This window comes from Danio rerio, chromosome 19 (genome assembly GCF_052040795.2).
Source record: "Danio rerio strain M-AB ecotype USA chromosome 19, GRCz13ab, whole genome shotgun sequence".
NCBI classification, from domain to species: domain Eukaryota; kingdom Metazoa; phylum Chordata; class Actinopteri; order Cypriniformes; family Danionidae; genus Danio; species Danio rerio.
Window position 1 is genome coordinate 44,884,330 of NC_141039.2, and position 27,892 is coordinate 44,912,221.

General features: G+C 35.6%; 1 protein-coding gene across 2 annotated transcripts; it reads right to left on the reverse strand.

Moving 5' to 3' along the window:
- Window positions 1-189: 189 nt before the first annotated feature.
- plekho1a (pleckstrin homology domain containing O1a) lies at window positions 190-26,690 on the reverse strand. 2 transcript variants are annotated; one of them, XM_087294648.2, is made up of 6 exons: window positions 26,447-26,690; window positions 24,978-25,124; window positions 9,653-9,793; window positions 7,643-7,747; window positions 4,345-4,446; window positions 195-1,682 (listed from the first exon to the last, which is right to left on the reverse strand). In XM_087294648.2, exons 1-6 carry the CDS (start codon window positions 26,471-26,473, stop codon window positions 642-644), a joined length of 1,563 nt encoding a protein of 520 aa, XP_087150774.2. In that variant the 5' UTR covers window positions 26,474-26,690; the 3' UTR covers window positions 195-641.
- Window positions 26,691-27,892: the final 1,202 nt, after the last annotated feature.

A 27,892-nucleotide genomic window follows, 5' to 3' on the forward strand; every position in this document is an offset into this window, starting at 1 on the left:
AATGCCAACTGACCCAGCTAGGACTCGAACCAGCGACCTTCTTGCTGTGAGGCGACAGCGCTAACCACTGGGTCACAGTGCCGCCGATGACAGAATAAAAATTTCTGCAATATCTTTTTTACTGTGAACTCGATACAAACTTCCCAGAAGGACGGAGATGCAGTAAATCAGTTAAACTGTAAATAAGACTACAGTAACCAGAAAAAAAGCTTTATTTTAAAAATCTGTGTTTAGTAATTTATCCTGCAATATTATACAAATATCTGAGATGCAAGTAAATATATGATTGACCAACCTGATATTGGCAGCAGAGTTTTGTTTGTTGTTGTTGTTGTTTACCTGAAACACCAAAAGTTTTCTTCACCTGAGCTGTTCTTGCAAAAAACAAAAGTGAACCAGTTTAATCAGGAGTTGCATTACACATCGCCAAAGGAAACAGAACTGCACAGTCTTCAAAGTGGAGTTACACAAGTAAATAGTTAAAAGTGCAAAAACAAAGGGTTGAGGTGTCAGAGGAACGACGGGTTATTAGACAAACAATAGACCGTGAGATAAAGCAGAACACTGAAAGTTCCACCTATTGTTCTCCTTCCTTGCATTCATAATAAAGGCTCACAAGTCTTAGAAAGCTGCAGATTTGGTCAAGGGCTTTTCTGCTGGAGTTTCTGTGATGCCATTCCAGTTTTACTCAGCTCTTCCCGCCGCTGTCTGGCCTGCAGCTCCTTCACTTCAGCCAGAACTTCTTTAGCTTCTCTCCAGGATGAAATGGCCTCCTGTAAGAGGCGTTCGGCAGCCGCCCTCCTGCTGTCCCAATCCAAAGCCTCACCCAGAGGAGAATCCCCACCTTTCATGTTCCTAAAATTCGGTGAATAAGACATCTGATAAAAATCTGTAGACTTCATATGCGGTGAATTAGAGCCAGTGGACAGAGGCGACTGCGAACCTTTGATGTGAGTCAAATCGATGCACTTCATATGAAGCGAACTCGACTCTTTTGAATCGGGCGAATCGATGCTTTTGGAGCGAAGCGCGTTCTTGGAAGATTTGAAACGGGGGGAGTCTTTTGATTTCGCATGAGGTGATTCTTTGCTTTTGGAAGAGGGTGAGTCTTTTGCGCGCACCGAGGGTGAGTTTGCGCTGTGTGGTGAACTTGAGCCCTTGGAGTGTGGCGAATCTGATCCCTTTAGGTGGCGCAGACGAGGAGAGTCGATTCCTCTTAGGTATGGATACGATCCCATGCGTCCTCGATGTGGTTCCTGTTCCTGAATCTGAGCCAGCAGTTCTTGAGTCCTCTGGAGACGTTGCGTGATCAGATCCTGCAGGTGTCCCGTGGGACTCGGAATATTCTTCTTAGGTTTTCGCTCTCCTCGGGATAGAGCGTCGTCCATGGAAGCACATCGGTTGCGTACCTGAGCGAACTTCTTCTTATTTTGGGGTGTGCGAGGATGGTCTTCCTGACTCCAGGAGATTTCGGATTTGCGTGGTAGGCTGCTGGTTTTCTCCTGGGCTTCAGTATTGGAGGCTGGCGGTCTGGAGGCATCAGTGCCAGCACGTCGACGGCCCGGAGCCAGCTTATCCAGGCTGGCCCGATGGTCCTTCAACCACTCGTCTTCATCCAGCATTGCAGCGTCTTCCTCATTTACCAAGTCCAGGGTCAGCATTCCATCTGAGGAGGCGGAGCCCTGAAATAAAACAATAAAAAAACACTTCAAACTGCATTTCTATTATGCAAAAAAACATTTTTATAAGGGGTTTAAACACAGTTGAGTGTCAGCAGTGTGTGAATATAACCAGTTTCGAATGGTAAATATTCATTTATTGTATTTTTTTAATCACACAGTCTGCAGAAACACTTTGACATTCTCTTTTTGTATGTGTCATCAGAGGGGGAAAGCCCCGCCCATTAGTGACCGTCTTTCTCTCATAGTATAGAATGTTAGTCTTGTTTTTGAATCTGCCACTATGCTGACACACAGGCATTTGTAGCTCCGCCCTCTTTTAAAAAGAGCGCAAACTCATTTGAATTTAAAGCGATGGTCAACGAAATGGCACAATTTGGATCAAAGCGTAAAAGGGGTAGTTATCTTGGAAAAAAGGGCATAATATGTCCTCTTTAAAGGACAGCAATTTAATTAAGGGTGTACTCGCACTATGTACAGTTGCCTTGAACCAGGTCGAAGCACGCTTGTCCCCCAATAGCCCGCACTCACATTGCAATGGGGTCTGAGCACACCTACGTCATCGATGATGCGCTGTTCAGAAGCGCTCTCGCTCAGTACAGTGGAGATCTTTATATACTTTATATATACTAATTATTATAAAATACTAATATTTCAGTTAAAATGTTTATTTTCCCAAATGATGTTTAATAGAGCAAGGAATTTTTCTCAGTATTTCTGATTATATTTTTTCTTCTGGAGAAAGTCTTATTTGTTTTTATTTCGACTAGAATAAAAGCAGTTTACATTTTTTAAACCATTTTAATATTCAATATTATTCAATATTATTAACTCCTTTTGAGCAATTTTTTGTTTTCATTGGCTACAGAACAAACTCATTGTTATAAAGACGTGTATAATTACCCTAACTCAAAAATCACAGGAGGGCTAATAATTCTGATTTCATCTGTATGTAGAAGGGAACAATTAATCATTACATTGTCATCTTATCCTACCATTAATGTCTTCATGCATACAACTTTAATAGAGAATAGAGAAAGTAGAGAAAAAATACTGAGTGTACTTTTAGGCTTTAACAAAGTTTTCTGGACAGCACAGGATCTCTCTCTCGCTGTTATGCAGTCAGGTTATAAATAGCTGCATATAAGTTTCATCACTATTGCATCAAACAACCACCTAGTCTGTACATTTCCACTGCCGCACAACAGTACAGACAAATAACAACAACAACAACAGTCCTGAGCAATTCCATGCAAATATCAATGTCAAGTTTTCATTTCTATGTGTACACTTCCTGACAAAAGTCTTGTCGTTGATCCAAGTTGTAAGAGCAACACATACTGGATTTTTCTGATGAATGATCTGTTGAGCTGAATGATCTGTTTGCTCTAGGCAAAGGACGGTCACGCCGCCCTCAAACCTAAAGTGAAATTGGGGGGGGGGGGGGGGGGGGGGACGCGGCTATAACTGAGGCGCGGGTGGCGAAGGTAGTTTAGGGGACGCCACCCTCTCTATTCTGCCGCGCTAGACGCGGATATAACTGAGGCGCGGGTGGCGAGGGTAGTTTCGGGGACGCCACTCTCTATATTATGCCACCCTAGACACGGATATAATTGTGGGCGCGGATGGCGAGGATAGTTTCGGGGACGCCGCTCTCTCTATTCTGCCACCCTAGACGCGGATGAGGGTGCGGGTGGCGAGGGTAGTTTCGGGGACGCCGCCCTCTCTATTCTGCCGCCCTCGGCGGCCGCCTAGGTTGCCTCTTTGGAAGCGCCGGCCCTGGCTGCATCCCAATCATCACAAATACTGCAGAAAACCTACTGGAACCCACATGGAGCCAAGATTTTCACAGAAATCAGTCAAGTTTGTTAAAGGAAAAATCATGGTTTGGGGTTACATTCAGTATGGAGGCATGTGATAGATCTGCAGAGTGGATGGCAACATCAACAGCCTGAGATATCAAGAAATTTGTGCTGCCCATTACATAACAAACCATGGGAGAGGGCAAACTCTTCAGCAGGATAGCGCTCCTTCTCATACTTCAGCCTCCACATCAAAGTTCCTGAAAGCAAAGAAGGTCAAGGAGCTCTAGGATTGGCCAGCCCGGTCATCAGATTTGAACATTATTAAGCATGTCTGGGGTAAGATGAAAGAGGCATTGAAGATGGATCCAAAGAGTCTTGATGAGCTCTGGGAGTCCTGCAAGAACGCTTTCTTTGCCGTTCCAGATGACTTTATTAATCAGTGATTTGAGTCATTGTAGAGATGTATGGATGCAGTCCTCCAAGCTCATGATGGAGTCAGACACAATATTCATTCTGTTTCCACTGCAGCATGACTTTATATTCTATACTGGACATTATTTCTGTTAAGTGACAAGACTTTTGTCTAAGCAAAGTCAGACCTTACTGTCCTAATGAAATCATTAAAAATCAAGGTATGGTCATATTTTATTTTGGTAAAATAAGCGTAATCTAGAGGCCTTTGTCTTTCATGTAAGCCACTTCTGATACCAAATGATCAACTAAAAGTCAAGTTATTATTTGTTGTTTCTAAAACTTGAATAGGTATTGAATTTATTTAAAAGTTTTTACTGCAAATGTCACATCCATAACGCTGGAATTGCTATCATCAGAATCAAAGTCAAAGTAGGAAAAGCACCCACCACAGCCATTAAATGACCCCGCGTGGGCAAACGCCGGCCGAGTGGGATTTTGGCCCGATCTCGAGTCGGATGAGCCAGAAGACTCTCCTCCTCAATCGTGACCTGCAGAAGAAAAAGCAACAAAACCGGAGCTCAATTCTACTAATTTATAGCAGCTTTATACGGATTCTAACTCACTCCACACTAAAGGCCTGCGTGACATGAGGTGTTAATTAGTCTCATCTCAGTCTAATCCAGCAGTTGTTGGTGTGAAAATTAATTTACAGATTTAAAAATAGAAGTGCAACATGCAAGTGATGCTAAATTCACACAAGTGGCTTCCCAGTGATTTTGCCTGTGTTCATTTTTTTCTCCATATAAAATTGGTTAGGATTCTTTTAGTGCTGATGCACGTGCAGTTTAGAGAAAAAAACTTGTGAAATTGTTCTCTTTTTCATAAAAAGGCTGTAATGTAAGAATTTTTTTGTGTACAGTGCTTAGCATACATGAGTACACCCCTCACAGATCTCTCTAATAAATTATTATTTTCTATTTACAGTAATATATTCAGTTAATTCCAAAACTGGAACTAATCTAACAAAAAACGTGCAAAAATTTGTGCACCCATATTACAGCAATAAGTTGGGGAAAATATTACAGGGTATATGCAGGAATCCTAAAGGTAATTTCAATACGTTTTTAAGACTTTTTAAAGACCTTCTCAGAATATTTTAAGACCTCATCGCCACCTCAAGTTCTAACTAGTATTAAACCTTTAACTTAATAAACAGTTGTTAATAAACAGTTGTAGTTAAAATAATCAATGGAATACAACTTTGCAAAGGAGAAACAAAGCTTGAAAGATTATGCGGTTGTTGTCAGCGACAGGCTTAAGCCGCTGTTTAAACTTGTCTTTCTCCAAACAGTATGCAAACACATACATTTCCCCCTTTTTGCCATCTGTTTCGCTCTTTGGTTTCGCTACATATGGAGAGCGTCACATCACCTTTCCGTGTTTGCCGCAAATTAAGTGACATCACCCAGACGGAGGAGCTTGGCCAGACGGGCCCCGGCCCAAACCAATCGCGTGGATCGAGCATGTTAAAATTTGGAGGAAAATAAATATATGTGTGCTTTTTTGGAGACAAACACTTTGGACAACGCTTGAACAAAATTTAAAACCTCGTAAAAACGCAATTAAGACTTTTTAATACCTTTTAAGGGCCTTAACTGATTCATCATCTTTTAATACTTTTTAAGACCCCGCGGACTCCCTTTATTAAATCAAATTTGAATAAAAAGCAAAAATGAAGAGAATTTTTTTTTTTTTTTTAATTGTAATTAATCTTTGCAATACCTTCTTTAAATATAAATGTAATATCCATCTATTACTAAAGATGTTCGGTGACCAAACTCTTATTTTAATAGATATAAATGTTTAAGAAAACAATTTTGTGTTTAAATTGGGATGTCCCAATTCTCTTTAGCTTGAAGGCATCGGGCTAAGGGGAAGGGGTGAATAGCCTTACGAACAAAGATTTTTCAGAACCACACTCGAAACCAAGGGGTAAGAAGTTTTCCCAGAATACACCAGCCACAACGGCAGTATTGCTGAACCAGGAAGTAAGAAGATCCACAAATTAGTATTTTTTGTCATTATTACAATTTTTTCCGACAAACAAACACGTTTTAATATATTCATAACCGCATTCATATTTTACCGTCATGGTTTCTAAAAAAAATGCTAAATTTCGTGATCTATAATCCATAATCATAACTCCTGTATAGCAGTCCTACAACATTCTGACACTCGATGACTAGGGCCAGATGCAATCTGCAGACATTTTTTCCCATTTCTGCGGAAAATTTTGGTAAAAATTATTTTGGGAGTATCATAACTAAAACCTTAATATATGAAATAAAAAATAATATCTTTTTAACTTTTATTTAATGTTTAAAATGCAAATCCAATTAGATTATCTTTATTTGGTAAATAAAGCAAGTTTGTCATATAATATATCTAGTAAAAGACAGAAAATATTACTTTACAAACTGCATTATACATAAATCAGATGAACATTTTCACATTTAGTCATTAATATTACTGAAATTAATTTAAAAAAATTATAAATGTAGATTTATACATATTTACTAATGTAAATAAACAGAATTAATGATGGGCTAAAAATCTGCGGAAATCTGCCGGAAATCTGCCGAATTCTGTGCGCGCAGATTCCGGGTGGGCCTATTGATGACACTCGAATACCCTGTCAGAAAAGTCTAGTGGCTGACAATGAGCTTTTTACAGTGTTTGCTATAATGTTAGTGTTGTTTTGGTGCGTTTACATAGATGAATATGGCCACTGTGTAAATACACAGTACAGTTACGATCTTATTGCCACTTTAGATTGTTATGATAACATAATATATGCCTCCAGTGATTTCTTGCAGATAAATACCAAAAAAAAACACAACTGGAATAACTACAGCAGACGCGATCGTCTGATATCATATGAAGAATGAGATCGCGATGACATTTGATGACGTGTGCAGGTGCTGTAGTTTATTTGCTGTGTAAATTTTGAAGCCCTTCCCCTTAACCCTCAATTGTAAGGGCCAAGGGGAAGGGGTAGGGGTACAAAAATTGGGATTGGGCCTAAGTAGGTTAGCCACGTTAAATACCTCAGACAGACGTAATATGAGAATTTAACAGGAAGTGCATTTTCAGATTTCAATTTTAGATTACAAGGACAAACAATTATTTTTTCTCAATAACATCCACAGATTATTTTTTCACCACAAAACTAGCAATGTGAGCTAACAACAGTAATATGGTCAGTTTTGATGTTGTGTATTTTAAAAGACGGACGGTTGCATAACAAAAGCACTGCTGCTTTTGTAAAACTATGCCTTTGTTTGTTGTGAATATGCCCCCTCTAGTGGCGAAAATTACATACTGTGCCTTTAAATCCTAAACCCTCAATTGTAAATAATGAATTAATTTGACCAAATTAATAAAGCATGATTTTGCCCTAGTTGAAATGATGTGTGTGTCAACCACAAATGTATAAATTATTTATATTCAGTGTGAAATAATTGTCTTTTCCAGTATCATGAAAGTGCGAAAGCCAAATAATGAAAGAATGATAAATCAATTTTTGAAAAGTGAGAAGGAAGAGGGTTGGTGGTAGAAAATAAAAAATAAGACTAATGACAGGAAAGAGACAGCAGGAGAGGAAAGCTATAATATATAGGTGGGAAGTCGAGCATCAAACAGGATAGAATAATAAAAAAAGAGTATTTGGAAGTGTCTGCTCACCTCATCCAGCACACGATTCTTCGCTCGGGTAATTGCTGTATTTAAAACATTGATCCACGATTCCTTCTCCTCCGGACTCACAGCCAGAAATACAAGATTGGGGCTCTAATGAAGGAAACAGAAATATTTTAATAACATTGTAATATCATATCACATATATAACCATGCGCTTCAAAATGAATTATGTTAGTATTTAGAATTTTCAAACATTAACTTTAAGGTAGAAATGCTCAGATGGATCGGCCAGAGATCAGTATCGGCTGATAATCCCATTTAATGACTCGAATGGTACTTGCTGATCTGGCCAATCTCATGAACTAATTGCAAGTGTTTGAATATACAAGCAGAGGAAGATACATGTGCGCACCTGGGTTATACATAAAAATCTACAATGCGTAAGAAGCTATAATACCAGCTAAAATACATACAGATGCGGTGCAACCTCTGTTTCTACAGTTTATTGGCACAACTCGTGTGAGTGATGGTGTTTTGAGCTGCTGTGAAGCGAGCAGAGCAATCTAGTGCCTATCTAGTGCCTCATCAAATCGTTTGACCTCCCCCAGAAGCTCAACGAGTCTCCCGCATATTCATACCGGCTTCGTGACAGCTCAAAATTAGTTAAAATACCCCGTAAATCATGACGACAAGATTGAATGAGAAAGAGAACTGATCACGAGAGGCATGTTTACGGAAATATATGCAACATCCTTCCTTTATTCTCTTAGGTAAGCAGAGATCTCCACTTAAGTATCACACTTAGAGGGAAAATGTGCTTTGTGCATTATACAGCTTGAAGCATCAGAATCAATACTTAATATCGGCCATGACAAGGAATTGATACTCGGTATCCGCTGCAAAAATCTTGATCAAAGCATCCCTACTTTAAAGCCTGATTTATACTTTCGCCTGGCATCACGTCATGGACCTCCGCTGACTATGCAAGCACCTCACGAAACGGACAAGGCTTTTATACTTGATGCGTTTGCCATCGAGATATTCTTTAAAACGACAGGGGGCGGTCAAAAGAAACTGACCGTAAAATCAGACGGATAACCATAGAAGTTGGAAGTTTCTGGAATTACGTCATATCATTAATATCATTCAAGATTATAAAACTGAATATTTTTTAAATATGTTTTATAAATTATTTTATTGATTATAAAGATTTTTTAAATTTAAACTTTGATGCGGGTGCTCCGGTCTCCCCCACAGTCCAAAGACATGAGCTATAGGTGAATTGAATGAACTAAATTGGCCGAGTGTATGAGTGTGAATGAGAGAGTGTATGGGTGTTTCCCAGTACTGGGTTGCAGCTGGAATGGCTGTCTAAAACATGCTGGATAAGTTGGCAGTTCATTCTGCTGTGGTGAACCCTTATAAATAAAGCTAAGATGGAGGAAATTTTAATAATTGAATGTTTACTGTTACAAAATATTAAAAATATTTCCTAAAAATACAAGTTATCTTGATGTTTTTTTTACTCAGACATTTAAAAATTACTTATTTTAGAGCAGTAATCACAATTCCATGATACCATGATTATTTTTATCCAAGGTTATCATAAGCCAGAAGCATATACCGGCCCATGCCTAATTGTTGACTCCCTTGACACAAAAAATTAAAATAAAATAAAATAAAACCATATATATATATATATATATATACACATAATCTTCTAGCTTTAATCAAAAATTTTTAAGAGTTTTGTATGTATTATTTTATTTCAGTAAATTTTTATTTTATTTCAAGTAACAAAAATGGTTTTAGTTTGAACAATAATGTTCCTGATCCATAGTGTTATACTATAATTATTAATTCACAACTGCTGTAAATATACTGTAATAATATGTCCTATATCATTGATATTGATTGACCCATATTTTCATTACTGTGTGCATCTCTTATGAACTGTGCATTTCACTTGTATTAAGAGTGGTCTCCTTGTGATCAAACTGGTAAAAGCATATCTTAATATCAGATGTAAACAGGCACATAATGTCTTGTCCTCACCTTGTTTCCGGGATGCTGGCAGCGGAGCAGGGTAAATTTACTGTGGTTCTTCTTGCTGTGGCTTTTGGCTTTTCGCAGCTCCTCCGAGCGCTCGTAATGCACCAGGTCAAACACTTCATGAGTTTTCCCATTATTTTTCATCTGGACACAAATACAGCGCACACACACACACACACACACATACACACACATCATCACCAGGCCTGAAGCTACAAATAACAGCTACCATTAATTGAAATCAGCAGTGCTTTTTCCCAGACCAGCTGTGCAGACAACAGTGATCCATGGTGGGACGTATTGATTTTAGCTTGAAGGACAGCAATAATTAATGTTCAACAGAGCACTGCTGTGAGATCATTATGAGCTCAATCAATGCTGACAGAACACTAAACAAAACCACTGTAAAACATTCATTTTTCATGAAGTTACAGAAGCATCTGTTTAAGGAAACATGCCATGGGGGTCAAAGACAGACATCGCATTTCCAACAAATCAATACAAGTGTCATAGTTCTGTACATTCATGTGTGTTGTATTTTTATGAGCAAAATATAATGACTATTGTGACACCCACCAAAGAGTCATTCAGTGTTAAAATAGATCATATAGCAAAAGTCGTTTTAATATAATTTTTTGATGCCATATTAAAAGACTGTATTGAAGGATCACCGTGCAGCACCTAAATACATAAAAAAATGTATTACAATTTAATATATTTTAATGAATGAAAAGATTGTTATTTTAAACCTTTACACTTTGTCACCATACTTCAGACTACTAGATTTTATCCAATCATCAGCAAGAAGATTTTAAACATTTAAAATATAATAGAAAAATTGCATGATCTTTGCAGGTCATAATGACCACATTGTTTTAGTTTACAATAACTAATTATGTGATGTGACGCTGACAACGGAAGTGTGAATAGAAATGCAGGTTTATTAAACAGAGAATAGTCAGGGTAGCAATGGTCAAACCAGGAGTAAGCAGATGTACACGGACAATCCAGAGTCGTAGTCAAATAAGCATGGTCAGAAAACAGGCAGCAGGCAGGAATAAACAGATAAACAAGGCAAAGGTCAAAACAGGAAATGGGTTTTAATATCAGAAGCACAGTAAAGACTCAGCAACAGTGTGCGTGTGTCTGTGCTGCTTAAATAGCCTATGTAATCAGTCCTTGACAATCCTCCGGCTGTGTGTATGCAATCAGTCAGGATTAAGAACTGCTGTGAGTGTGTGTGGTGCATGACTGGATTGTGTAGTCTATGAAATGGCAGATTTGTTGTCCGTTAGCGATCAGTGTATATACCAGCGTTCTGCACAGGCTGGATTGCTGGTGACCGTGACATTTACACTAACTAATGGAACATTATTTCACCCATAGTTATCAGAAAATATTAAATTAGACATTTACATCTAATGCTTTCTAGGTTTAAAAAAAATAAAGCATGTTTAACTGTTTAATTTAGCAGAACTTTATTCCTCATAAATGCTCTTTTTGTTCTATTTTCTATAAATGTTCAATTGCATGTAATTATATCACATATAGCCATATATTAACAAATATATAACATTATAGCTAATATATTGCAACATATATTGTATATATTGTATTACATGTATAGTACATGTAATTCCAACGGTTGAAAAAATATAAATATATATCTAAAGGGAAATGTCTGCAATATTTGAAAATATATATTGCATATATGACTTATATTTTATATATGTGACATCCAAATGTAAACTTAATTTGCATATATTTGACGTGTATCAGATTTCTTTGTGGGAAGCCTTACGGATACATAACCTGATTCTGAATATATTCGGGATTCATGTTAATCTTACTATTATTATCCTATATATAATACTCCAAAAGCAGAATAACTGTGACTGCTTTCATCATGAATCCAGACAGATGTTCAAAACAATTTTCAGTCAGACCTGCCCCTCCTCTAATTATTCAACCAGTGACCCATCTGTGAAAACGCCTCATTTTAAGACAGGTCAGGCCTCATTATAGCTGACTCTGGTGGAAAAAAAGTGATGCGTTTCACTGAACCTGAGGGAAAAAAGCCACAGAGGGGCTTTAAATCCCACTGAGCCGCAGTGAGGGTCACGGGAGCTTCTGCTGAGATGAACACAGAACCTCAACGCTGGATATTTTAGCATGCGCTGCGTAATGTCACACGAAGCCAAAAAGGATAAACGCAGACATTTTGGGTCAGAGTTACTAAGCAACAGAAATACGCAACAAAGGAATCTGGTGCGAGTGATCTTGAGATTAAAGTCAAGAGATCAAAGAGATCAGTGATCACAGAAAAACAGCAGCAGCGCAGTAAAGCAGCGTGTTCAAAACAGCTCTGGCTAATATGACTCTACAATATCACATTCTTTAAAAGTCAGCACATGTTTACTTAAAGTCATTGTCAGGATGAGACTTTCTTATTGTGAGCAAAAATGTGCCACCTGGATTTTTTACCTTCATAAATTTTAATGGTTTAGTATTTATTTCCTCTTCTTCTTCTTCTTCTTATTATTATTATTATCATCATTAATTTGTGTTGCTTTGGAAGCTTTTAATATTAATTGATGATTTTCTTTTCTTTGAGGCTAACTCCACCTTCCACCTGCCGCTAATTTGGATTGTCGGCTTTATAAGCGGAAGCTGAGTGTGTGTCTTAGTGGCTCTTTGTTTTCCAGCGCATCTGACTGATCCTTCCAATCTTTGCTCTGTTAAGAGTATGACCTGTACTTGCTGAGAGTCTCTGTGTATCTTGTCCTGATGAAGGTTTGAGAATTCTGTGCGCATCTTGTGCAGCCACTGCTGATGATGCTGTTGTTGTTGCTGTTTATTTAATTCTTTGTTGATATACAGTTAAGATCAGAATTATTAGATCCCCTTTGATTTTATTTTCTTTTTTAAATATTTCCCAAATGATGTTTAACAGGGCAAGGAAATGTTCACAGTATGTCTGATAATATTTTTTCTACTGGAGAAAGTTTTATTTGTTTAATTTCAGCAAGAATAAAAGCAGTTTTTATTTTTTAAACACCATTTTAAGGACAAAATTATTAGCCCCTTTAAGCTAAATTTTTTCAGTAGTCTACAGAACAAACAACGTTATACAATAACTTACCTAATTACCCTTACCTGCCTAATTAACCTAATTAACCTAGTTAAGCCTTTAAATGCCACTTTAATCTGTATAGAAGTGTCTTGAAAAATATCCAGTCAAATATTATTTACTGTCATCACGGCAAATATAAAATAAATCAGTTATTAGAAATCAGTTATTAAATTATTGTGTTTAGAAAAGTGTTTAGAAAATCTTCTCTCCGTTAAACAGAAATTGGGTAAAAAATAAATTCAGGACAAATAATTCAAGAGGGCTAATAATTCTGACTTCAACTGTATGTTTTATCTGTTTTTGTAAGTTTGTTTGATTAAGTAATTCTTTTGATTGAGTAATATTGTTCAATTAATTATCTATATTTCTGTTGCCACTTTATTTTGACAGGACACTTTTTAAAAAAATCTTTTTTGAGTCCTTTTATGTTGGTAACCCCTCCCTAAATGAGCCTTAAAAAATTGGGGTTCGTAACAAAATTTCTTCTCTATATTTGTTTTTTCTGTGTTTACTGCATTTATTAGGTAAGGGTTTGAGTAAAATTTTGTTTTTATTCCATTAAGAAGTTGTGCATTTACAAACATGGACAAACAATTAGTAATACATTTATTACAGTATTAATTTTTGTTAATGTTCATTCATTTTCCTTCGGCTTAGTCTTTATTTCAGAGGTCGCCACAGCAGAATGAACCACCAACTATTCTGGCATATGTTTAACAGCGGATGCCCTTCCAAGTATTGGAAAACAGCAGTAAACACTCATACACACACACACTCATACACAACGGCCAATTAATCTTACACAATTCACCTATAGTGCATGTGTTTCGACTTGTGGGGAAAACTGGAGCACCCGGAGGAAGCCCACACCAACACGAGGAGAACATGCAAACTCCACACAGAAATGCCAACTGGCACGGTCGGGACTCAAACCAGTGACCTTCTTGCTGTGAGGTGGCAGTGCTAAACACTTGGGTACCAGATTCATAATCCACTACTATTTTTTATTTATTTTTTTGCTGTATTAGAGAAGTCAGCTAAATAATATTAAAATATATTACAAAGCTTTTTGACTTTGGGGGAAATCAACCGGGACTTGATCCAGCGACGTTCTTGCTGTGAGCCACTGTGCCACCCCATTGTTAGCGTTATTTAAATGAAATAACTTTAGTTCATGTTAACTCACTGTGCATCCATCTTTATAAGCACACATTTGTATTTTAATAATGCATTAATAAATGTTGAACTGTGATTGATAAATGCTTTAGAAGATTATTGAACTTATTTTACGTTAATAAACTCTTTAACTAACATTAACTAATTGTACTATCATTCTAAAGTGTTAAGTGTTTTTTTATTTGTTGTGATTGCGAATCAGTGTTATTCCACCAAATTATGATGACACTTCTGAAATTTAAACATTGATATTGTGTTGTCTACAAATGAATGATATCAAATAAAAAAATGTGACGTTGTTTTTTATAATAAACTAAATCACAATATAGTTTTGAAAAACACTTTCAAAAACACTTTATCTGAAATCACTAAAAATGCACATCTATTTTTACATTTAAACTCTACCTTGCATTCCCAAGCTTAATTTTTGGCACCTTACATTAATTTCTTGCCCATTTAAAAGCATTTTTAACAATTTCATTCACAGTTTTATTTTGCCTCCTTACATATGTTTGTTTAGACTGTTACATAATGCACACTACAACAAATTTGTCTTTTTCAAAATGCCTAAATTAAGAAGCTTCTACAGACAAGTAAAAATATTATGTTCTCACACATAATTCAAAATTAAGTGAGGCTTTCCTTAAAAAAAAGCTAAATAAATAGCAAAAGGGGTGAGTAAAATAATATTTTTAATTGTCTTATTTACTTACCCTACTTTAAAATCACTTTTTAATTAATTTTTTCATTATTTAACTTGCTTAATTTTGACTGTATGGGCGGCGCGATGGCACATTGGATAGCCCTGTCCCCTCCAGCCTCGGCTGAATCAGTTGCCAGTTCTACGTAGAGTTTGCATGTTCTCCCCGTGTTGGCGAGGGTTTCCTCCGGGTGCTCCAGTTTCCCCTCAGTCCAAACAGATATGCTATAGCTGAATTGGGTAAGTGAAATAGTCCGTAGTGTATATGTGTGGATAGGAGTGTGTTTCCCAGTGATGGGTTGCAGCTGGAGGGGGATCCGCAACACAAAACTTTTGCTGGCTAAATGGGTGGTTCATTCCGCTGTGGCGACCCCTAGACTTTTACAGTTATTTAATGTTTAATTTACAGTTATTTCTGAAAACTATACATATATATATGTATATATATATATATATATATATATATATATATATATTTTTTTTTTTTTATTTTATTATTATTTTTTTTTTTACTTAGAATATTTTTACTTGTCATAAAACATTTTGGATATTTGGACTATAAAGTATATATAAAAAGTATATTTTAATTAGGGAAATATACACAATTGGAAAAAAATTGAAAATTGTGTAATAATTTATAAACAAGTATATAAAGATCCTCCACATTATACTTATAAATACTATATGTATATATATATATATATATATATATATATATATATATATATATATATATATACACACACACATATATATATATATATATATATATATATATATATATATACATATATATATATATATATATATATATATATATATATATATACATATATATATACATATATATACATACATATATACATACATATATATACATATACATATATATATATATATATACACACATATATATATATATACATATATATACATATATATATATATATATATATATATATATATACACATATATATATATACATATATATATATATATATATATATACATATATATACATATATATACATATATATATATATATATATATATATATATATGCAACGCACCCCCCTACCAAAATGCATTTTAACCTCCTTTAGATGCATTTTTTTTGCCGACTCCACCCCCCATTCATTTTCAACCCTGAATGAGCTTAAAATACAAGCAGTTTTATGATAAAGAGGTAAAATCCTCCTGGTGCTACATATGGCCAAAGGTAATCTGTGTGAGCGTATGCCTCCATACGGTCTCCTGGGGTCACACATTTAAATGTGAGTGAGCGCACACTCTCAGAAAGCGCACTAGTGATGCTAATATGGGCCAAAAGACCCCTGGAGGAAAAGAGCCCCTCTTCACCACATCAATATTTCACTCCCCCACTGATGGCGCAGCACGTTCCCGACAGGGGGCCGTCCTGATCTCTGGATTAACCACACCAAAAATAACCCACAATCCCACCATCTTCAGTCTGACGGAGGTAACTCCATCCACAACTAAATGTAAGGACTAAAACGCAGTACTTCATAAATATTACATTCACTCCATGCTTTTCCCCTCTGACATTTCCAAGGATTTGAGGAAAGAGCTGGTTTTCAAGGAATTGCTGGTGGGTTTGGCTCCTTTACTTTGCTTCTAGCCAAACATGCATAAAATCAGCTGCAGGACTGTAGAGCGCAGTAAAACTGAAGCCAATATTGCAGTTACTTGTTTTACTACTGCACGAGCAGACTGGAATTAAAGGTGGAAATAGATTTGCAGAATCCCCTCGAGTCACGTGTGCAGCGTGTTTCTGTAATCTGGTTGACTGCATTATTTCAGGTCAAGCAATTTTCCTAAAATAGACATAATTAAAATAAACACAAAAAGTAAACCCCGCAGCCTTTCGCCCTGGCAGATTGATGAGAGCGTTGAAGTCAAATATCAAAGAGCAAATAAAATATGACTGACTGACAGATGATTTTCACTTTACACATCATTTTGCATGAAACATAAAATATTTTAAATTAATATAGTTAACTAGATTCTGTATGACTTATTTTTAATATAAAAATATATAAATACTATTTTCATTCATTTATTTTCTTTTCAGGTTAGTCCCTTAGATAATTTGGGGTCCCCACAGCGGAATGAACCGCCAACTTATCCAGCATATGTTTTACTCAGCAGATGCCTTCACAGCTGCAATCCATCACTGGGAAACATCCATACACACTCCTACACTCTAGACAATTTAGCTTCCCAAATTCACCTGAACCGCAAGTCTTAATACTTGTAAGGGAAACTGGAGTACCCCAAGGAAACCCATTTTAACATGGGGAAAACATGCAAAGTCCACACAGATGATCCAGCCAAGGCACTACCCACTGCACCACCATGAAGCCATAAAACTACATTTATTATTTAAATATTACATTTTATAGATATCTAATAATAACTATATATAAATAATATTAATATTAATAAAAAATAAATAAATAAAATAATAATGAATGTAAATTCTCATAAAAAATTACAACATAATATGATACAAATTATTTAAAGTAATAAAATACAGAAATATTATATATATATACATATATATATACATATTTAATTACAGAAACTAATACAGTACAAAACAAAATCACGATTTAATAAATAAATCATTATGCAAAAATAATTACATTTTAATTGAATTAATATAAGAAAGGGAGAATGAATACAATTAATTGTAATATTAATAATAACACATAAAAAATAAATAATTATAATATTAGCTAATAGGCATCACGCTGGCGCAGTAGGTAGCACAATCGCCTTACAGCAAGAAGATCGCTGGTTTGAGTCAGTTGGCATTTTTGTGTGGAGTTTGCATGTTCTCCCCGTGTTGTCCAAAGACATGTGATACAGGTGAATTGAATAAGCTAAATTGGCCGTAATGTATGAGTGTGAATGCAAGCGTTTATGGGTGTTTCCTAGTGTTGGGTTGTGGCTGGATGGGCATTTGTTGTGTGAAACATATGCTGGATAAGCTGGCGGTTTATTCCCCTGTGGCGAGCCTTGATTGAGAGAGGGACTAAGCTGAAAAGAAAATTAATGGATTAACATAAGTTAATATTAATAAATAAATTGAATATTAATTAATATTAAATTTATTATTAATAATAAATAAAAATACACTGAATATAAAAATACACAGTGAATCTTATTCTTAAATTCATCGTTATTATAATTATTTATATTTGTGTGCTTGTAACAAAGACAGCAATTACAATTAACATTGAAAATAGAAATTTCTACAACATTGTTAATCTCACAAACAAAAATCTGTAAATCCACTAAAAACAAATAAATCCTGAGTACACGTTTGCATATACGCTCCATTTGCACACATGAAGCGTTCGTCCATGACTGATCATCCCGAATAGCGTGAATACCAGAATACAGCATCAATTATTTACAGCAGATATATAGGGAGCTTGAACAGAAGCACTTTGAACACAGGTTTAGATACTCAGCTGTCTACAACTATAAACTTCAAATGATTCGCTCGGGAGTCAGAAAGCATTGTAGCCTTTACGCTTAGCACTGTGCGAGCTGTGTTTCACGATGCTATATGACTGAGATCTATTGAAGAGTTGTGTCAGGTGACATCGGTCACTGGAGGAAAGTGAAGTGCAGCGATGCATGAAGATATCAGTGCTATAGACATGCACTGCGAACAGTTCATACACAGAGCCTGAAGCCAGCGATCACTAGAGGACAGACCTGTAGCGCACATACATACATACACGACTGATGCAACCTGCTGACATTGTGTTCAGATGCTTCAAAAATAACCTCGCCTGCCCGACTGCTGGAGAGATTCGCTGAGACGTGAGACGGGTGCACAGAATGTGAAAAATCTGGCTCCTTTTACTAGTTTAATTATTGAAACAAACGTGAAAATGTGTCATCATGCACACTAAACCAAACGATTCTGACAATTAACAAAGACTATGGCTGCGTCCGAAATTGTATACTTCCATAATCATTCTTTCATTTTCTTTTTGGCTTGGTCCCTTTATTAATCTGGGGTCACCACAGTGGAATGAACAACCAATTTATCCTGCATATGTTTTTACTTAGCGGATCCCTTTCCAGCCACAACTCAGCACTGGGAAACATCCACACACACTCACACATTCATACACACATTTATACACTACGGTTATTTTTAGCATACCAAATTCACCTATACCACATGTCTTTGAACTTGTGGGGGAAACCGGAGCACCCGGAGGAAACCCACAGGAACTTAGAGAGAACATCCAAACTCCAAACAGAAATGTCAACTGACCAAGCCAAGGCTCGAACCAGCGACCTTCTTGCTGTGAGGCGAACGTGCGCTACCCACAGAGCCACCATACTTCCATACTATACACTGTAAAAAATGCTGGAATACACACGATCAATGAGTTAAGACAACACAAAGAAATTAAGTTAACTTATTTTTTTAACAAATTTAAGTGGATTGAACATAAAACAATTAGGCTGTCACAAGAAAACTCCAAAAACTGTGTTGTTTCAGCTCATTTTGAATATGTAGTTTGAACAAACAGCAAACTTCATTTTTATAGTATGTTAAAAACAGTATGAGCCGAGTAATATGTTAGAGTAAGCTGTCCGAAATCATCTACCACTCAAATAGGCACTAGGGTTGTCACAATACTTAAATTCGATCAAATTTTTAAAAACATCCATTTCCCGCTAACATTTGAGCGTTGTTGAGCAAGTTATTAAACAGCGCTGATTTGCCATTATGTTCACATGCTCAACAGAAATGACTGTGATTGGCCCTGAAGGTCATCAGTTCACCGAACTCACCACTGTTTACTAAATGTAACCAAGGATACAGGAACACTGGAGCGTTTTAAAGCTGCATTTCATCAGCGAATCACTTGTATGTCAGCATATAGACAAACCAACGAGCGAGAAAGGACGTTTTTTAAATTTCAGTATCGATTGATAATGAATTCTAGTATCGTGACAACCCAAATAGGTACTGCATTTGAATTGTAAATTACTACAATTACTACCCTTAAAAAATATGTTCATATATTGTAGTATGAATGTGAGTAGTAAGAACAGAATTCAGACATCCGCCAATTGTCATTATTACACGACCTACCTGCACATACCTGCCAGCAGTTGTCTCTGAAAATTTGGGAAAGTGGCGGTGGGGGAGACGTTGAGGGTGTGGCTTTGTGAAAGGGTGAAGTGGTGGGGATGTCTAGGTGTCGGGGGTAAGGTGTCTGAATAACGTTGCTAAGTAACTGTACTATGCACGGGTTTCGGGCAGCCGCTGCAATCAATGCTATACCAAAGTCGGCGATCCGGAAGTGTTATAGACTATACCAGTGTTTCTCAACTGGTGGGTCATGACCCAAAAGTGGGTCGCGGGAACATTTTCAGTGGGTCGCGGAGTGTGTGGTCAAAATAAAACAATAAAAGTTTAATTTTTTACTTATTTTGCTTATACCAGACTTTTATTTTGAAATGCGTGCGCGACAATCCTACCGTTTGACAAGTGAAATTTTATTTAATTATTGCAACAAATATGTCGAAGCGCAAGTACGACCCCAAATATGTTAAGTATGGATATATATATATTGACGACAAAAAAGACTTTAAGCCTCAGTCTCATATGTAGTGAGCTGCTCTCATAAGAGAGCATGAAACCTTCTATGTTAAAACAACATTTAGAAACCAGAAAACATGCTTTATTAAGAGTTTATTATTAACAATATTTGTCGTTTTTACTTTGTAATATTTCTATCATTTGATCTATTTTGTTAAATGACAGCAATAAAATAGTGTTTATTTGTAAGTCTTGGTAAATTTCTTATGATTTATCAGTCACTGCTTGTTTATGTTAACAAATAAATACAAATTAATAATTCCTAATTTAGTAATATAGTTCCTAAAAATTTGGGTCGCGGCTTGATGATTATGTAAAAATGTGGGTCCCATGGCCAAACCAGTTGAGAACCCCTGGACTATACCAAAAAGCTGAGGACTGGTGGGGGTGGGGGGTGGAGGGGGTGAAGTTATGTGAGTTTTCTTGGAGAAATAACAAAACAGGAGGGTGGCGGGAGATACACATCTGGTGGACGCTATGCTATCCCATGATGCCCCGCGAGAGAATTATGATTAAGAGTGAAGCGACAAAACTTACAATTAAATCACATGATAATGAATAATGGTGGATGTAGTACGTCCAAGTTCCATTCACACTACTCACATTGATACTATATAGAACATACTTAAATTTGAGTAGTAGACGGTTTCAGATGCAGCCTATAGAATACCCAAAACATGTGACTAGTATAGCTTCAATAGAGAAAAGTGTAACATCAATATGGCGAATAAAGCTAGTAGTCTAGAAGAGGAGCCAACCAATGATCTCTATAAACTGACGATTCTCCCGTAGAGAAGATTTTGCGTGATTTGAACATTTAGAAACAAAACTAAAGAGACAAATGTTGTCTAATTTTATTAGTGAGTTCAAATATGAAATTTAATCGTAAGCTTGGCAAACAGTTTTGAAGAATATGAAGTTTCCCCATTCAAACAGAATGCCCGAGCAAACTGGCCTGAGAGGCAATTCAATGATGGCTGCCTACATTTTCTATATTGAGTCTATTTTAATTTTTAGTTGAACTATCCCTTTAAAGTAATCCTTATAACCCAAGTACAAATAAAGGTCTTCTCTAGTGAAACAAATAAACCATTCACAACAGTTTGATGACCTCCGAATGAAAAATAAGCACATTGCAAAAACTTGCTCCTGACCATAAAGCTTGATTTAAAGGAATAGTTCATTTAAAAAAAATGTCCTGCATTAAAAGAGTCTTAAATCAGGAAGCATTTTCTAGACAAGTAAAAAATACTGTCAAGATTTCAGAAGTAATAAGTCAAAATTAAGTGAATTTTATCCTTTAAAAAAAACTAAACAATCTGCAAGTGGAGCAAGCAAGATCATTTTGCTTATTGTATGGAAAAAATTACTTTAGTTTGACGTATTGCTTCTGAAAACAAAACATTTTACATGTCTAAAAATGCTTCTTGATTTAAGGACATTTGTTTTGTTTTTTTGGATGAACTATTCCTTTAAATCAAGCTTCATTGTCAGAAGGCCCAGTTAATGTCCATGTGTTCTGTCTCTGTAAAGTTCATGTTTGAATAATTCAGTGCTATATATAGGAAGCTCTGACACTCCTTCTACTTCCCTCTTCTGCACCACCTGCATTTACTGTGTCTCCACATGTAAATCAATGTCTCTCAGGAGCATCTGCTAAATACTTCCAGCTAACAAACAGACATAATTTAAAAAATATATAAATTATATCTGATCTTGCTTTTAATCTCTAAAAAGTGTCTAAGCAGAATTATGAATCATAATAAAATGTATTTATAATGTGCCTTTCTTACATTCAAGACCCTGGATGAAACTAATAATAATAATAATAATAATAATAATAATAATAATAATAATAATAATAGTAATAATAATAATAATAATAATAATAATAATGGGGCGTCACTGTGGAGCAGTGGGTAGCACGATCGCCTCCCAGAAAAAAGGTCGCTGGTTTCAAGCCTTGGCTGGGTCATTTAGCATTTCTGTGTGGCATTTGCATGTTCTCCTTGTATTGGATTCAGTTTTCCCTACAAGTCCAAAAACATGTGGTACAGGTAAATTGGGTAGGCTAAATTGTCCATAGTGTATGTGTGTGAATGAGTGTTTCCCAGTCATGGTTGCAGCTGGAAGGGCATCCACTGCGTAAAACATATTCTGAATAAGTTGGCGGTTCATTCCGCTGTGGCGACCCCTGATTAATAAAGGGACTAAGCTGAAAAGAAAATGAATGATGAATGAAATGAGTTATTAAAACTATCATGTTTAGAAGTATGTTAAAAATACTTTCTATTTGTATATTTATTTGGGAAATAAAAATACAGGGGGGCTAATAATTCAAGGGGGTTAATAATTCTGACTTCATCTGTAGTTTGTGATTAAAATGTTGTTTATAGATTTGATGACTGAAATAAAATTGATCTGCTTTATTTTAGATGTTGAGCGCAGTCGGGTCAATGCAAACAACAGCAACAATCATTTAAAAAAATACACCAGCTAAGAAAATGAGGGATGTGCAACTGCTTTCTCAACTCTTTAAACCACTAAAACATCGATTGTAATGAGAAAACCCATGGTACTGTTTATCCATGATGATATGCTGTTTTCTGACGGCTCTCTGAAAGTGATGAAGGCCTACAGGCGCTGACAGCAACAAGCTGCTACACTTCCATGAAAATTACAACCATGCTTCAAGTGAGCGACTGATTCAATTGTAAAGATTTGTTGCTCCTACAACGAACCGGAAATTGAATTCAGCTGAATATTTGTAAGCAACTTTCAGGAGCATTAGGGATGTTTTTTGTAGTGACACAAAATCCATGACAAGCACAGGGAAATATTGATTGCAGCAAATAGCCAGGTTCATGTGATGCTTATTGTTTGGGGCTAAAATTAGGTTTCAATTTTCAGTGTTTATGTAATAGCATTAGGAAATTATAGCTTGTCAGAAGGATTACTTTGATGTTACAAGAGTATGTCTTTAATATGAAGGACATGGGGTATTGGGAAACATTCATTACTCATATTAATAATTCATTTTATCAACACTGTTGTTTTTAAAAAGTGTTTACATGAAGTATATTAAATCCAGGTGAAGTTTAATGTTGCAACGAAATAAAACTTCAAGATATGGATGAAATAAAATTCCATTGTCATTCAGTGTAACAAATATTTTCATGAAAAATGAAAAAAATCAACACTTAATCTGACAAGAATTCGTGATCATTTTAAATGATATTATATTTTATGTGACCTCAAATCTGAAATATTGGTATCCTTAAATACAGTTTCACCAGCATAGACCACGCCACACTTTGAGCTAGACTTTATTGTAGGAATGAAGAAGATGGTAAGAGAACAGTGGGATGAAGAGGAAGGGAAGTAAGAGGATAAACAGTGAACAGGTAGGTTGGTTGATCGGGTGTCCTACGATGATGCCCAGAGACTCAGAGAGGGGGTAAAGTCTCTGTAATATTTTTGGTAGAGTGATTGGACCCCCCGATTCAACCTAAGAGTGAAGACAGGGTTATAGGATTGTTAATGAAAGAGAGGAAATAGAGGGAGGGAGAGTGGGTTGGAAAGAACGAGAAGAACAGTGCTGGAGGGCTGGTCTGCCTTAAATAAGATTTAGGGAAAAGGTGATTGGTTAAAGAGACAAAGTGAAGTGTAGTTCCGCTGCCGAACCTTTGTTAACAAGTTGACTCCATATTTATATATACTAAATTTTTCTTCCTCTAAATATCCTTAAAAATATATTTTGGTGTATTTGGTGCGTAAACTATTGTTACACATTTTCGTTTTCTTTAAACCACATATGAAAAAGTTTGACAGTCTTTATTTTGTTGCTCAGAAAATGTCAACTTTCTAGCATACAGAAAACAATACATATTTACTGATGCTTAATATCTCTGACTCTCATGTAAAAATCTCAGTAGCTACATAAATGTTAACATTCCCCATTCAGACAGAATCTCTGAGCAAACTGCCTAAGAGGTGTTTCTAAGATGGGCGCCTACATTTTTATATTGAGTACATTTTCATTTTTTTGTGAATTATCCCTTTATAGTCATGCTTATAACCCCAGTTGACAAATAAAGGTCTTCTCTAGTGAAAAAACTAAAAGATTCAACCATTCACAACACAGTTTAGTTGATGATGTACCAAATAATAAATAAGAGTACAACAAAAAATAGCTTTTCTTAGAGTTTTTGTCTTGTTCATATCTAAAAGGTCTTAAATCAATAAGCATTTCCTAGAAAAACACTTATTATCTTTTTAAATGATATTATATTTTATGCGACTTTAAATGTGAAATATTAGTGTCCTTAAATACAGTGTTTTATATGGCATTAAATTATTCTTCCTCTAAATATCCTTGAAGATATATTTTGGTGTATTTGGTGCGTAAACTATTGTTACACATTTTCGTTTTCTTTAAACCACGTATAAAAAAAGTATGACAGTCATTATTTTGTTGCTCAGAAAATGTCAACTTTCTAGCATACAGAAAACAATACATATTTACTGAAGCTTCAAAACTCTGACTCTCATGTAAAAATCTTGGTAGCTCTATAAATGTTAACATGAACTCACTTTGTACAGATAACATGCACACAAATGTTTTAATCGATCACTACTATTAAAATCGAGACTCACCTCTTTTTCAAAGATGAACAGATGATCTCCTTTAAGCATCACGAAGCGATTTCGCCATATTTCCCTAAATATTCCTTTGCCACTGAATCTGCGGATCCAGCCTACTTTATCTGGTTGGGACGACGGCTGGTTGGCATCCTGAAGACCCTGTGCATGTCAACATTGACCCGGTTATTCTGTTGCTCGTATTACATAATATTTTTATTCAGGTTTCAGCAGGAACTCTGTCAAAAAGCACTGTCTTCATATCGTCACCTTTAGAATTTTGTCAAATTTGAGTTATGGACATATTCTTTATGAATGTCAGCTTATTTACATTATGGGATGTTTTTTATTAGTTGTTTACATTTTAAGACTTTTTATTTAAAAAAACAAATGTTACATGCATACTCTGTTATATGGAATGCAAAAACTTTGAAGGTCAATTTCTAACAATCATTCAGGACGCAGATAGAACCTTATAATTCTAAGGTGACGATATATTTAAATCATATCTGTTATTACAGTATAAATGTTTACATCTATAATGTTGTCAGACACCTACTGGTGGGTTTTCTTTAATGATACGTTCGCTAGTATGTCTCTATATGATGTATTCAAAGAGTGTTCAAAACAGTATAGAAGCCATGTCCTCCACATGATAAACAAAGTAAAAATAAACTCATAATTAAAGGGGGGGAAAAAATCGTTTTTTGGCATATTTTTCATAATTGTGACTATTTTTTTCCTCATCATTTCTACATATAAACTTATTATTGTCAAAAAATGTAATATACATACTGGCAATAAAAAAGTCAAAATTGTGAGATAAAATTAACTTCTTTATCTTTTATTTCATGGCTAAAACCAGCTTCTACAGTATACTTTCAGTTTTGTTAGCAGCCGATAAATACTAGTGTATAAACACTGTACTGGTAATAACATTAGGGCAAGTAAAATCACTTTAGCAAGTATTATTAGACCACACACTAGCATTATATAAATAGAAAAATAGCATCTAATAAATACATACTGCTAAAATTGAAATAGACACTGGTAACTACTGTATAATAAGGTTAATCCATAATATACAGGGTTAAAACTAAAATAATTAAGAGACTAACAGAAAAAAACAAGCCAGTGCTGGATTGTTTGCTAGCTAGATGCCCAAACATTTTAATAAGATTTGTTCAAGAGTAACGTTATATTAACTAGGAAAATGTATATCCCTAAATGCTTTACAGTAAATTAGCCAATTAAGGGTGTGGTCAATTAAATATTCCGTTTTGCTAATCAAACGAGTGACAAGCATACAGCAAAAGTGTAACGTACACAAACGCTCTCATAACAAAGGACTCATTGTAGGCTATTTAAATTAATATACACAAAACCAATATTCAGAAAGTCCCTGAGTATTCAATTAAACTACTATAAAATCATACATGAGCATTTATAATCGATATCCTAGACTCGCTGTGTGAATTTCTTACCCTTTTGACCAAATGGCTTTTCTTCATGTTGCGTCTTTTATGAAGTATATATTCCGCGATCTGTGCCGCTTATTTTGACCAAAAGCAGAGCTGTTTATTGGGATCCTCTGAGGTGAATCTGCCGGTTTCTGGTGCTGCTGTGATGGATGTGAAGATAAACTGCAGCCAGTCTCTACATTGACGGTTCACAAACCGCGGGCACGGGCTCTCCATTGGCTTGTGTGAGTCCCGCAGCTGCTGTGCTTCACCGACACGGATTTTCCCGTTTATAGAGCTCGACTGCTCCATCTATTGAACGCGCACAGCTGTCGGTGTGATGTCACGCTGCACATTCAGCCTCTATTATGGCTTCTGTATTTTCACCTCATCATCTTCTTCTCTCTCTCTCTTTTTTTTTTTTTTTGCTTTATTAACAAGAACCAGCATGTACAGTTTAATTTTACAACAAAACCACTTCATATTCCTTAACAAGAAGGACTGAAAGAGAAAAAATAAATAAAACATGAGAGGACACAGAATTATCATATATATATATATATATATATATATATATATATATATATATATATATATATATATATATATATATATATATATATATATATACATACACACACACACACAAACACACACAGAGTTTAAGTCAGAATTATTACGTTAGCCCCCTTTATTTTATTTATTTTTAAAATATTTCACAGATGTTTAACAAAGCGAGGAAATTTTCACAGTATGTTTAATAATGTTTTTTTCTTCTAGAGAAAGTCTTATTTGCTTTATTTTGGCAAGAATAAAAGCAGTTTTTACTTTTTAAAAAGCCATTTTAAGGTTAAAATAATTACCCCCTTTAAGCTATATTTTTTGATAGTTAAGCTATATTTTTTGATAAAACAAACCATCGTTATAAAACAACTTGCCTAATTACCCTGACCTGTCTAGTTAACCTAATTAACCTAGTCAAGCCTTTAAATGTCACTTTAAGCTGAATAGAAGTGTCTTGAAAAATATCTAGTAAATTATATTAATATAATAACTATATAAAACTATTACAGTTGCTGTCAAAATTATTAGCCCCACTGTTTATTTTTTCCCCAATTTCTATTTAACGGAGAGAAGATTTTTTCAACACATTTCTAAACATAATAGTTTTAACCAGGGGTCACCACAGTGGAATAAACCGCCAATTTATTCAGCATATGTTTTACACAGCAGATGCTCTTCCAGCTGCAACCCATCACTGGGAAACACCCATATACACTCATTCACACACATGCACTACAGATAATTTAGCTTAGCCAATTCACCTGTACCGCATGTCTTTGGGCTATGGGAGAAACCCGTGCACCAAGAGGAAACTCAGGCGAATGCGGGGAGAACATGCAAACTCCACACAGAAATGCCAACTGACCAAGCCGAGGCTCGAACCAGCGACCTTCTTGCTGTGAGGCG